Source organism: Chroicocephalus ridibundus, chromosome 15, assembly GCF_963924245.1.
Source record: "Chroicocephalus ridibundus chromosome 15, bChrRid1.1, whole genome shotgun sequence".
NCBI lineage: Eukaryota > Metazoa > Chordata > Aves > Charadriiformes > Laridae > Chroicocephalus > Chroicocephalus ridibundus.
The window spans coordinates 10,327,196-10,338,576 of record NC_086298.1 but is presented as its reverse complement, the minus strand read 5'-3'; the positions used below and the strand labels follow the sequence as shown (position 1 = coordinate 10,338,576).

Sequence of the window (11,381 nt, the reverse complement as noted above, 5' to 3'; positions counted from 1 at the left end):
CTGCATCTTTTTTTAGCGTAAAGCTAATTTAATGCCTAATAAGAAGCACAGGCTTAAAGAATCTCTGAGCATCTCTGCCCCACTCTTAATGATAACATGGAGAAACTCTCCATAAACTTAGAAAGCAGAACAAAGAGTAGAGTGGGAAGCTAATGGGAAGATGTGTCATGCTGCCATGGTATCAGAGCGTGTATGTTCTCCAGACTTTTTTAAAACAGCCAGTTAGTGAGTTCTTGTTGCAGCTACAGTTCTAGGGCTGTGGGAAGGCGGGCAGGCAGGCAGAGGTATGATGTTGATGCTTAACATCATCACAGTACTGCTTGCTGTGCTGCTCCTTTAATTACCGTTAGAGCCACAGCCTGTAATTTGGGAATCGTGGGTTATGTTCCTTGCTTTGCCAAGACTTGACTCTCTTTCCCTCAGAATACTGAGTTGTCATAATTATGCTTGAAGCCTAAGGACATCCAAAATTAGAGGCATCATTATAGAAATAATCCTTTTCAGATGAACTCTAAACCAAGACAGTTCTTGCTGACAACTGCTTTTCTGTATAAAGATGTTAACAGCTGAAAGGCCATTTGAAGAGCCTCTTTCTTCTACCTCTGTCTTGTTTTGTCCCCTGAAATCAGCTGGAGAGACCTATGCCTGTGACCTTCACTCTTTTTAGTCTTTCTCACCACTACACAAAGAAACTTTCTGGACTCTAGCTGGTACTAGGTTTGAAAACAAAGCCAAAATGAGTCTAAAATCAGACCGTATGTAATGCTGCTGACTCACAATGTGACTAATGTTTTTCTCCTCCCCCATCACCCATTCTGGCTTCCCCCTTTTTTTTTTTTTTTTTTTTTTTTAATTTCAGTCTTCCACCCACTCCCCTTCCTTTTCCCGTCTGAGTGTAGCTGAGAAGTTTCCCCTTTTTTCTCAAACCAGTTTTGCTCCTGGAATGATCTTTACTCTAGCCAGAACATAAAGGGAAGCTGCATCCAAGACAAGTTTTCTCACAGACAGGACACAGACGAGTGTTGCTAGACCAGGAGAGAGGAAACCAGGAGGCTTTTGACTGCGCAGGCTCAGGTTGGTCCATGTAATGCAGAATGGCTTATATTAACAGGGAAAAAAAAAAGTATTTTACAGCTCTGAGGGAAGGATGTGGTGTTTATCAACAGGTGAATGCATTTCTTGTAACTTGCTGGGGCTGGTTTGATGTCAGACAGAGCAGAGCATTTTCTCCACGATAAGTAATGACTAGTTCTATGTCAGTCCAGCTCATTAAAGTTAACTGACAACGTAGTGTGTACCAATTATGTGCTGAAGATGTTTGGAGCCTCTCTGTGCTGGAAGAGAAAAACAATGAAGGTTTGAGATGACCTTAGAGAGAGATGCAGCAAGATGGGTGTGAAATCCCAGCCCCTGTATAGCTGCTGAGGGTCAGAGCTCTGTTCCCACCCTCCCAGCCCCCAAACAAAACGACTGAAAACGTGAACACTGAGGTTTCTGTCAGCCTTCCTGAGCCACTGCAAATGGCAACGGCTACTGCAGTCAACTCATACGCGTGATATAAGCATAGTAATTAATGACTGGGGTTTCAGAAGGTACTCATTATGGAACAATCTGACCATAAAGGGGCAATCAAAAATAATGCTAGTTTCTTACTCAAAAGGCAAAGAAGCCTGGGTGTGTAAGGGTTTTCTGCATCTGTTTACCTGCACGCTTTCAGGCTGAGAAGTAGTAGTTTTTCTGAGCCTGTGGTTAATAGCAGGCTCTTGTTGGGAAGCAGGTAACTAGTAATGTTGGAGTACAGCTGCTGCAGGGCAGCACTGCAGCAAGCTCCCACCAAACACACACACACAAGCACTTTTCATCAACAGGATTGCTTTTTTTTGTGGGTGTTACATTTAGTGTCTTTGTGGTCAGAGAGAATACAGGGATCTCTTGAATGCTGGGAGGTGGAGGAGGAAGAGTGAATTGTTCGTAAAGCAGAGGCAACAGCTAATTAGGAGAGCTTTAAAGATGTTTTCACTTCTTCAGAGGATTCTTAGTTTCAAATGGGAAAGTTGTGGTTTGACCTCAGCTTATCCTGTGTTGTGTTCTACCCTTTTTGTATTTTTTATGGGGATTAAAGATTTAATTCTAAGCATAGCTGGGCATCTGGAGAACCCGTAGTGCTGTCAGTGAGATCTGACAGCCCTTTTCTGGGGTATGCTGTTGGGAATCTAGAATTAGTTGGATTTTCCTCTATATAAATGACTTGCATATCACTGGTGGACCTGTTGCTAAATAGTTACACTTGCAGTGAGATCTGGGAGATGTTCAGCTGGTTGGAGGGAGGTCATTGAGTTTTGGTAATTTCTGTTTTCTCAGAATTTCATGCTAGCTCTCCTTTGTGCACGTGTCAGCAGCATTGGCACTAGCCTCTGTTCTTTCAGGTATGACTGTAGTGTACCACCGTGTTCCGCAGCTGATTTGCAAGCGCTGCGTTAAAGACTGCATGGGAGACATGTTCCTGTATCTAAGACACACTTCCATTCTCAGTCTGTTAACATACTTGGTTTTACCACCACTCCCCACTACTCTAGGAGGCTTAGAGTCTGCTTGATTGTTTTCCGGTTTTATTTTTTCAAGACAGGACAACACTGCTCACTAGTACTTCTCACTCACCAACATGTTGGAAGAAGATAATGATGAGACATGTTGGAATGACCTGGAGAACTTCCGGGTGAAACTGATCTCTGTGATAGATCCTTCCCGTATAACACCCTATCTTCGCCAGTGCAAAGTGATCAGCCATGATGATGAGGAACAAGTTCTTAATGACCCCAGCCTGGTCATGCGCAAACGGAAGGCAGGTGGGTGAAGTGCAGCCATCGGCTCCGTAGATGCTCCCGTGCTCTGTCAGCTCTTGGGAGCAGATTGGAGGAGAGTGCTAACGGACTGGGCTTGGAGGAGAGCATCGCCTCTGTGACACCATCTGCCTGTGTTTAAACACAAACGCTGTAGGCACTGCTATGCAACGCCTTTCCCCAGCACGTCATTGTGGGGAGAGGAGGAATGGAGATGGCTCTATCAATGCATTCCCGAGCTGTGTAACGGGAGCACAGAGAGTGTGCGGCCTTTAGTGTTTTGGATGTCTAGATTAGCATAAGGGAGGGAGTTGCTTGGCTTTGACCCACAAGGCTATTCTTGTGCAATAATTTTGCAGGAGGTGGTTTCCAAGATTAATTCAGCATGCATTTGTCCCTTGTTCCTATCTTCTGGTGTTTGAGGGAACGCTGGCAGCGCATTCAGTAAGGTCTTCATGACTGTTCCTTACAGTCCTAGTCTTGTTCCAACCAGAGAGAATGACGGAATTCATTATGCTATTAGTGCATCTTTTGGATTGGATTAACTCTTATTGATAAATTAATGAGTGTCATTGAAAAAAAATTTATTTTCCCTGCTTTTCAGACTGGGAATCTGCACAACACACCCTGTTTGGTACAGAGTATTTCTAGACAAAGTAGGGAACTGAGCTCAAAGTCAAAAGCCTTTGGGAATCCAGGTTCTCTTAGGCTTGTCCCTACTACCTCTCTAGTTATGCGCAGTCTTCTTACACTAGTGGGCCCTTTTTCCCATATTTGTCTCTGGTATTTGGAAGCGGAGCTTCAAGCACTGTTGTGGTGCTTTGTTTTAACTTACCTTTTCTGTAATTATCAGCAGGATAACATAAAGTGCTCTTCTGAGATCTGCTCTGTACACCCACGATAGTAGGAGCTAGGTACAACTGTTAAGTTTGAACTGTTCCTTCACAGTTAAAATACTTCTGTATAGTTACTGGGCAATTGGCTTGGGATTGGCTGGGGGATTTGATCCCAGGGACTTTAGTCTGCTTGAAAAGAAAGTGGAGCAATTTTTTGTTATGTGAGAAATAGGTAAAGAGATAAATAAATGAATAGAATATCCTGTTGCTATTATTTCAGGTGTTCTTCTGGACATTCTTCAGCGGACGGGACACAAGGGCTTTGAGGCATTTCTGGAGAGTCTTGAGCTTTATTATCCACAACTGTATAAGAAAATAACTGGCAAGGAGCCCAGCAGGGTTTTCTCTATGATTATAGGTAAAGTTTGTGTTCTGAAAAAAACAGCTCTTCGTTTGCTGTTGCTGTGTGAATTAAGCGGGGATTTACCTGCGCTAATGCCTCTCCCCGGCTTCGAGGAGCAGCTGGGAGTGTTCCCTGGCTTGCTCCCTGTGTGCTTCGGGAGGGTTCTGGCAAGAATGGCCCTGCTGCCTGGCATCACAGCCTGGAGCTGGGAGAGTGGAGGAGGAAGCAGAAGGATCAATTCTTCCTTCTGCCTGTTCTGTCAGTGACACTGTGGTGTAGAAAGGCACAGAGCAGGGGAGAAACAGCGGGAATAATTCGATCACACGTGCCGTCAGGGTTTGCATGCGTGTGCGTGGCACGTGATGGTCCCGAGCTGCGGTGATAAGTGGGTGGGAACCTGTGCTGTACATGTGTTCGGGGAGCAGACAGGACAGCGATGGCTGATGCCTGCCCACCAAACAGACACCGCAGGGGAATCTGGCCTGAGCCAGCTCCTGATGAATGAGATCATGAAGCTGCAGAGCACCATGCAGGAGGAGAGGCGGAAGGCCCAGGAGCTCACCATGTGGCTGCACACCAAAGAGGACACGATCAAAGAGATGTGGGTGAGGGACAGCCTGCTCCGCAAGCACCAAGAGCGGGCGCAGAAGATGAAGGAGGAGAGGGACAGCCTGAGCAAGGAGCTGCGGAAGTGCAAGGACGAGAACTACAACCTGGCAATGAGCTATGCCAAACAGAGCGAGGAGAAGAGCGCTGCCCTCATGAAGAACCGGGACCTGATCCTAGAGGTCAGAGACACCCTTTTCTAAAGCTTCCTCCTCCTTACCTGATCCCTGGAAGGCTGTGCTGTGCACCAGGCTTGTCTTTGCCTGGGATGCTCTGGACCGGTTCAGCGTGAGGTTCTGTGGCATGTCTTGGTGATCCCTACCTCAGCCCAGTAGTATTACAAGTTATGCTGTGTAGAATTAACAGTCTTGCCCTAACTCAAGACTGGGCCCTCTCACAAGAGCGATGTGTTTTATCCATTTAGCACCCAGGCAGGACTCTGGTCCCCAGAGCACTGAGCATCCTGAGGAAAACAAAGCTGGGGAAGAGCCTGCCCCATGTTTCTCTCGGGAATGGCATGAGAACAGCTTTTGCAGGCCAGAGTTTTCTCTTTGTTATTGATGAGCTCTGAACCTTCTTGTAGATCGATCACTTGAAGCACAGGCTCATGAAGGCTGAGGATGACTGCAAACTGGAGCGTAAGCACACGATGAAACTGAAGCATGCCATAGAGCAGCGTCCAAGCCATGAGGTGATGTGGGAGATCCAGCAGGAGAAGGAGTTGCTCTTGGCCAAGAATCAGGAGCTGGAGAACACTCTCCAGGTTGGTGGGGTGGTTGAATATGGACTCCTGAGAGATGATTACTTGTAGCAGCCAGGGCAGCGATGGGGCTGCACTGAAGGTTGTGTGGGTTAGCTGTGGCCTGCTTCTCCTAAGTCAAATAGAGCACATAGGACTGTGGGAAGAGAGTACGGAGTTAGAGGAGTGCTGTACCTTTTTTTGTCCAGCAGGTTGCCAGGGAACAGAATTTGGAGAAGAGCCTCTCCAATGAGACTCTGGAGAATGACTGTAGCCAGATACTAGAAGAGCGCCGGGAGCTGATGAACACCATTTACAGCCTTCGCAAGGAGCTGCGGCAAGCCGAGGCGCTCCAAGAAAGAGTACGTGATGCATTGCAAATTCCTGCTGAGGGTCAGTGGGTAAGACAGGCAGATGAAGCACCTGCAACATCTTGCCTATGGAGCAGAGGAGCTGCTCGGCAGCAATCCTTGCGGCTCCTACTCTAGTGTCTGTGTTATAGTTTGTTAAAAAAAGGCACACCAATATATTAGCATTCTGTGTCTGTGGCATTAACTGTTACCTGTTAATGCCTATGTTAATTAACACTCCCTGCTTCGGCCTGGAGGGTAATGGGAGCTTTTATCATGATTGGCGGCTCAGGTACACATAAATCCATCATGTTAGCAGTGCTCCTAGTCATGTTGACCAACCTTTTGGTTGGCCTTGCTCCAGCTGGACAGTCTGGCTGAACTTTGACGTTGCATGGCGGTCTGGCCATAGCAATCTGTGGCACAGAGCAGAAGTGGTGAGAGCCCAGCTCAGGCTCTGCCCACAAGTAGGGTGCTTTTGACCTTGTCTCAACAGTATGCAGAGGAAAAAGAGATGCTTGAACTACAATGCACGTCTCTGAGGAAGGACTCCCAGATGTATAAAAAACGGATTGAAGCTGTGTTGCAGCAGATGGAGGAAGTGGCTTCAGAAAGAGACCAGGTGATGAAACATTCCTCTTGGAGCTGCCGCTAATCCCCGCTTCACTGCTTGAAGTGGGCAGATACTGTAACCCTGAATGAACTGTTGTGTGACATGCCACAACATGTTGTCCCTTATGCCAGGCACTCCTGACCCGAGAACAGTTCTATACGCAGTACTCCAAGAGCCTGGTTGAGAGGGACGCTTACCGCAAGCAGATTCGGGAACTGGGGGAGCGATGTGATGAAATGCAACTGCAGCTCTTCCAAAAGGAGAGTCAGTTACTGGCTACTGAAGCCAAGCTGAAAAGGTTGGAGCTGGAGCTACCCACACCGGTATGTCTGGGGGGTTGTCATCTGTGCTGGGTTGGGAAGCTGAGTATAGGGCAGAGTGTGGCTGTTCGAGGCCGTTGCACCTAACCAGTTTGAATCCAGCAGGCCATGGCCATCTGCGTGGGTAACTATTTCCATGCAAATGCTGAATTTAGAAAAATGAGACACGTTATGGTTCCCGTTACCTCACCCTGGTTCCAGGCATGGATAAGCTGCACTGATGCAAGCTGAGGCCTTCTGTGTTTGTGTTTGGAGCATTTCCAAAGATGACAAGGGGATCCTCAACCACCAAAGACTGATCTCTATTTAGAGACCATATATAAGCCATTTGGATGAAATAGGAGCAAAGTGTAAGGGTGCTAAAGTTTCTGGAATGAAATTAGATATACAAGGGCAATTTTAATTAATGTGGAATCTTCTTTTGTTCCTCCAAGTGATCAGAGAGGAGTGTAGGAGGGAGGAAGACCACACTTCTCTGTTTTATGTAGCTTTGTCTCTTGTATATTCACTTACTACCACTTCCTTGTTTACGAGAAATGATTAATTTATGCTGGTTTTATTTCAGACCTCTGACCTGGATGATACCTCCTCCAGAGATTCCCAGGAAGTGAGTAGGGTGCCTCGTTTACCCTTTACCGTCTTCTGGGATGGTTTCAAATTCCTCACTTGTGCTCAGTTCCCTAAGTAATAGCAATTTTCAATCCATGGCTCAGGCTCATTTCAGTGATATCAAAAAGTACAGAAGCAGCAAAACAGGCCAGTGACAGAATCTCCCCGTGTCCTGAGATTTCTAAGTTATGGTGTTAGTCAGCAAGATTTGCTGAGTCTAAGAAAATCAGGGGAATTGAATTATTTTGAGTTGCTTCTGATTGTCTCTCTTGTGGGAAAACAGGCAAAAATAAGTCTTACCCCAGGGATATCTGTAGTAAAGTTTTCACTTAGTTCATAACTTCAGTGTGGAAGTGAATGTCACATTGTCTGAAGGCTAAAAGTATAAATGAGACCAAAGCAAATGGATCTACTAATGGGGGATAAATCCATGAGTAGATCTGTAACTTCTGGCTCAGTCTCCCATTTTGCTGACAGCAAGATGCACTAAGGAAAAGTCGGTTCTACACATGTCCTGTTTCTTATATTCCTCCATCTGATCCCAGCTACTGTGTGAGACAGAATAATGGTCAGTTCTCACGTTCTTGCTTTGTTTCTGTCCCATAGCTTACTCTTCATGGTCATCTAGATGAAGATACACAGCCGGCTAAAAGTAAGGCTTTTCTTGAGAGCACAGTCCAGTGTTTCAAAGGGACCAGAAAAGACATTCCTGAGTTTTAGTGAAAAATAGGTCGTCTGACTGGGGACTCAGTTCGTGAGAGATGCTTCTCAGTGAGGTGTGCTTGGCACTATGAGTAAAGACCTCTTTGAGATGACTCAGAATAGGTACCCATAAATCAAGGCTTTCTGACATACCACCATCCTTCTCACCTATAAAAAGGAGAACATGTCCCCAGATGCTGGGAACAGTGAATGCTTGTAAAGCTTTTTTGAGAGAAAAAGCTCCACGTGCTTTCTTTTTACTATATGGTCTCTGAAAGGGTCTTTCATACAGCTGAATGATTTGGGAAAAGTGGTATCATTAGACCATACTAGTACCTCGAGTCTTTTTTAGGCAATCTGTCTACTGAATTTGTCCAGGAAAAACCACCTGGTACCTGGTGCCTTTTCCCCCCGTCACCTCTTGCATTTATGTCAGAGCTGAGAACGGAACAAACATCCTTCCACTTCAGCTGGACCACGTGGCATTCTCCAGGGATTTTCCCCTCCCCTCTTCCCTTTTGTGTTGCAGGCTATTTTCACAAGAGCAGAACTATGTAGTTAACGCTGTCACTGGTTCTGTTTCTGTGGCATCCCCAGTGGAAATGATTCAGCAGTGTGGAAAGGAATTAATAGGCTCCTCTAAGAACTTGAAATTCTCTTTCAAAACCTGCTGAGAAAGGAAGGAAACTAGCACAGCAGAAGTAGTTTTCTGGTTTGATCTCCTAGAAGATCTAAATGATCTTTTCATTCATTGAGCTGGGTGATTTTTCACAAAAGCTAAGTATGATTAACATGATTTCTCATGGTGACATCTAACACGGTTTATTTTTTTTTTAATGACGCTAAGCAGAGGTGCTGCTTTGCAAATGTTCGTTTTGCTCCTGCATAAGCAGAAACTAAAAAGCTGCTGTATCTTTCTGAGCCTGGTGGGGAACTCCATCAGCCTCAGCAAGATTCAGGGTTCAAGTAAAATGGGAAGTGACTCGTGCATTGCTCACAGGACTGAATCCTGAACGTTTGGAGGCTTGGTTTCAGTTCTGCTGTTGGCTCTGTGTAGTGCTGGGCAGCTGTTACGCGACAGCTATTGCTGTTTGACAAACTGGTGGAGGGAGAAGTTACTTCGCAATGGCAACTATGACTAAAGCTGTGATTTTTTCCTTCTCTTAGGAGATTGCCCTGAAGGACAAAACGAGCAATTTAACCCTCAAGAGAGCAGTCTGCCTCCAAAGTCACCCAGTGTAAGAGAATCTCTGTGGGCTCTTCTTTACTATGACTGCGGTTTGTAACCTTTAATGTTCTTGTTAATGATGGATTTACCAGGTTTGAGAAGCATGTAAGCAGCTACTGCTTTTCCAAAATCTGAGCACTTTGTGCAAAATTCACCCTCCAAAAAGGGTAAGCTCTGAACAGCAGAACACTTATAGTGGTTATTTCTCCCATCTGTGCCTGGAAACTTTTTCTACTTACTTTCCGACCTTCGTGTCTGGGTATGGATGTTTTCCAGTTTAATTGTATGCAGTATTACTGTTGGTACAGGAAACAGAATCCCAGATTTACAAATAGGAGAGAATAAAGATGGTAAAACTGCAAAACAGATGTATTATCGTCCTGCACACGCAACAGTGGACAGCCCAGAAATGAACGTGCTGTACTTTGCTCTGCAGGCCCGAGCAGATGCAGGAAGCTGGCTGTGGACTGCTTTCCTGGAGGAGGGTTTTGATAGTAAACAGCTGTTCTGGTCATCTGAAGGCATAGGTTCCCATTTTTTTTCTCCTTCATTTAAATGAAAAATGATTCATTGCACAAACAGGTCTGAGAGGAGAAATGACCAAGCTTATCTGGGTGGTCTGCAGCCTTTTACCCTGCAGAGGCCAGATGCAGTACATCGGCCTCAAAACCCGTCTCCTTTGCAGAGCGGGTTTGCTCTGGTGCTAACATTGATCTGATCTTCAGAGGAATCCAGTTTGTATTTCTTTGGATTTTTTTCCAGTTCAAGGAATGTGGCTTAGCCAACGAGGAACTGGCAGAAAAGGAGCGGAGAAGGATGAAGGACTGCTTTGAGCGTTACCGAAGGTCAGGACTTCAGTAAGCAGGACTAATTTAGACATACCCGTGTGACTTAATTGATTAGCTTGTTGTATGTATTTCCTCTTTCCTGTCCATCCCCTGTCCCCAAGCTTGATTCATGGAGGGCATAAATTCATTACAGATCTTATCTTCAGAGGCTACGCTTGTAGCTGAACTGGTTGAGGCTCCTGCTTTAGTACCAGCGGTAGCCAAGTTAGCAGTGATCGCATTTGCTCTGGACCATGCAGATGGTTCTACAGCAGGGAGTGGAGGGCACTCTGAAAAATTGCTAGTTTAATAAATTTGATATATTTCTCCCATGCAAGTGAAATCTGTGTGACCTTCACTGTGTTTGACTGATGTACTGCTGACATTCAAGACCAAGCTCCCACGACTGTGAATGGGAGATTTCCACCCTCTGTCCTCTTCACATGCTCTTGTTTGAAGGCCTGTTTTCCAAATGCCTGGTGTCTTCACTGATCACTGCCTTTATGGAGCACGAGACCAATGAAAACCTTGTAAAACAGGGACCTTAGTTCTAGCATTAGATAGAAGTGCTCCTAATGGCACTGTAAACTGTTATTCTGATTGTTGACAATACTATTTTTATTAAAGAAAGGACTTTGGGTAGTATTTTCTGGCATCTTCAACTGGAGCATCAACAATACACCACACTTCAAGAAATCTAAGAATGTCTTCATCAGTTTAGACGAATTCTCTTTACCCTATGAGTGCTGCCAGTATCAGCTTTGTTGGGGGTGTGAGTAAACCGTCACCTTGAGTTAAACACGAAGTGGATGGATACATACTGAACCTCCCCACTGAACTCCCCAAAGTGTTCAAATGCCACTTGTTTGCAGAAAATGTCTTCTAAAAATGAAACGTCTAGTCTTGTTTTCAGAAAAAGAGCCATGCGGAGGGTACCGAAGGACCGGCACCACGAGGCCGACTGGGAGAACACCACCGGCAGTGACAACACCGACACCGAAGGCTCCTGAGAGCGGCAGCCACCTGCACGGGGAACACCAGCCCGGTCTGGGGGCTGCTGTGCATGTTTCTCTCTTAATGGACTCCTGAGATTGTAAAATCTGTCCAAACAAACATTTATCAGACGTTAACGTTTGTAATGGGGCTATTTTCCCCTCATCCATCTCTCTCTTTAGATGTCCATCTCTCTCCCCTGACATCCCCTCATCCGTCTCTCTCAGAAATGCAGTGATGTGAGAGGTGCACAGTGCACAAACGAAATAAACAGGATTTAAGGGCCCAACGCCCTGGGGCTCTGTGCGCAGCGCT

At 45.7% G+C, this 11,381-nt stretch overlaps 1 protein-coding gene across 3 annotated transcripts; it reads left to right on the top strand.

Moving 5' to 3' along the window:
- Window positions 1–834: 834 nt before the first annotated feature.
- Window positions 835–11,125, top strand: CARD9 (caspase recruitment domain family member 9). 3 transcript variants are annotated; one of them, XM_063353090.1, is made up of 13 exons: window positions 835–1,074; window positions 2,623–2,846; window positions 3,957–4,094; window positions 4,542–4,867; window positions 5,269–5,448; window positions 5,637–5,786; window positions 6,271–6,396; window positions 6,519–6,710; window positions 7,273–7,314; window positions 7,923–7,968; window positions 9,186–9,256; window positions 10,009–10,091; window positions 10,987–11,125. In XM_063353090.1, exons 2-13 carry the CDS (start codon window positions 2,663–2,665, stop codon window positions 11,081–11,083), a joined length of 1,635 nt encoding a protein of 544 aa, XP_063209160.1. In that variant the 5' UTR covers window positions 835–1,074; window positions 2,623–2,662; the 3' UTR covers window positions 11,084–11,125. The 3 variants fall into 3 exon arrangements, 2 of the variants coding, with proteins under 2 accessions (XP_063209160.1, XP_063209159.1); XM_063353089.1 differs by having other exon boundaries at window positions 5,634–5,786; XR_010073390.1 differs by lacking the exon at window positions 10,987–11,125 and having other exon boundaries at window positions 5,634–5,786; window positions 7,923–8,092.
- Window positions 11,126–11,381: the final 256 nt, after the last annotated feature.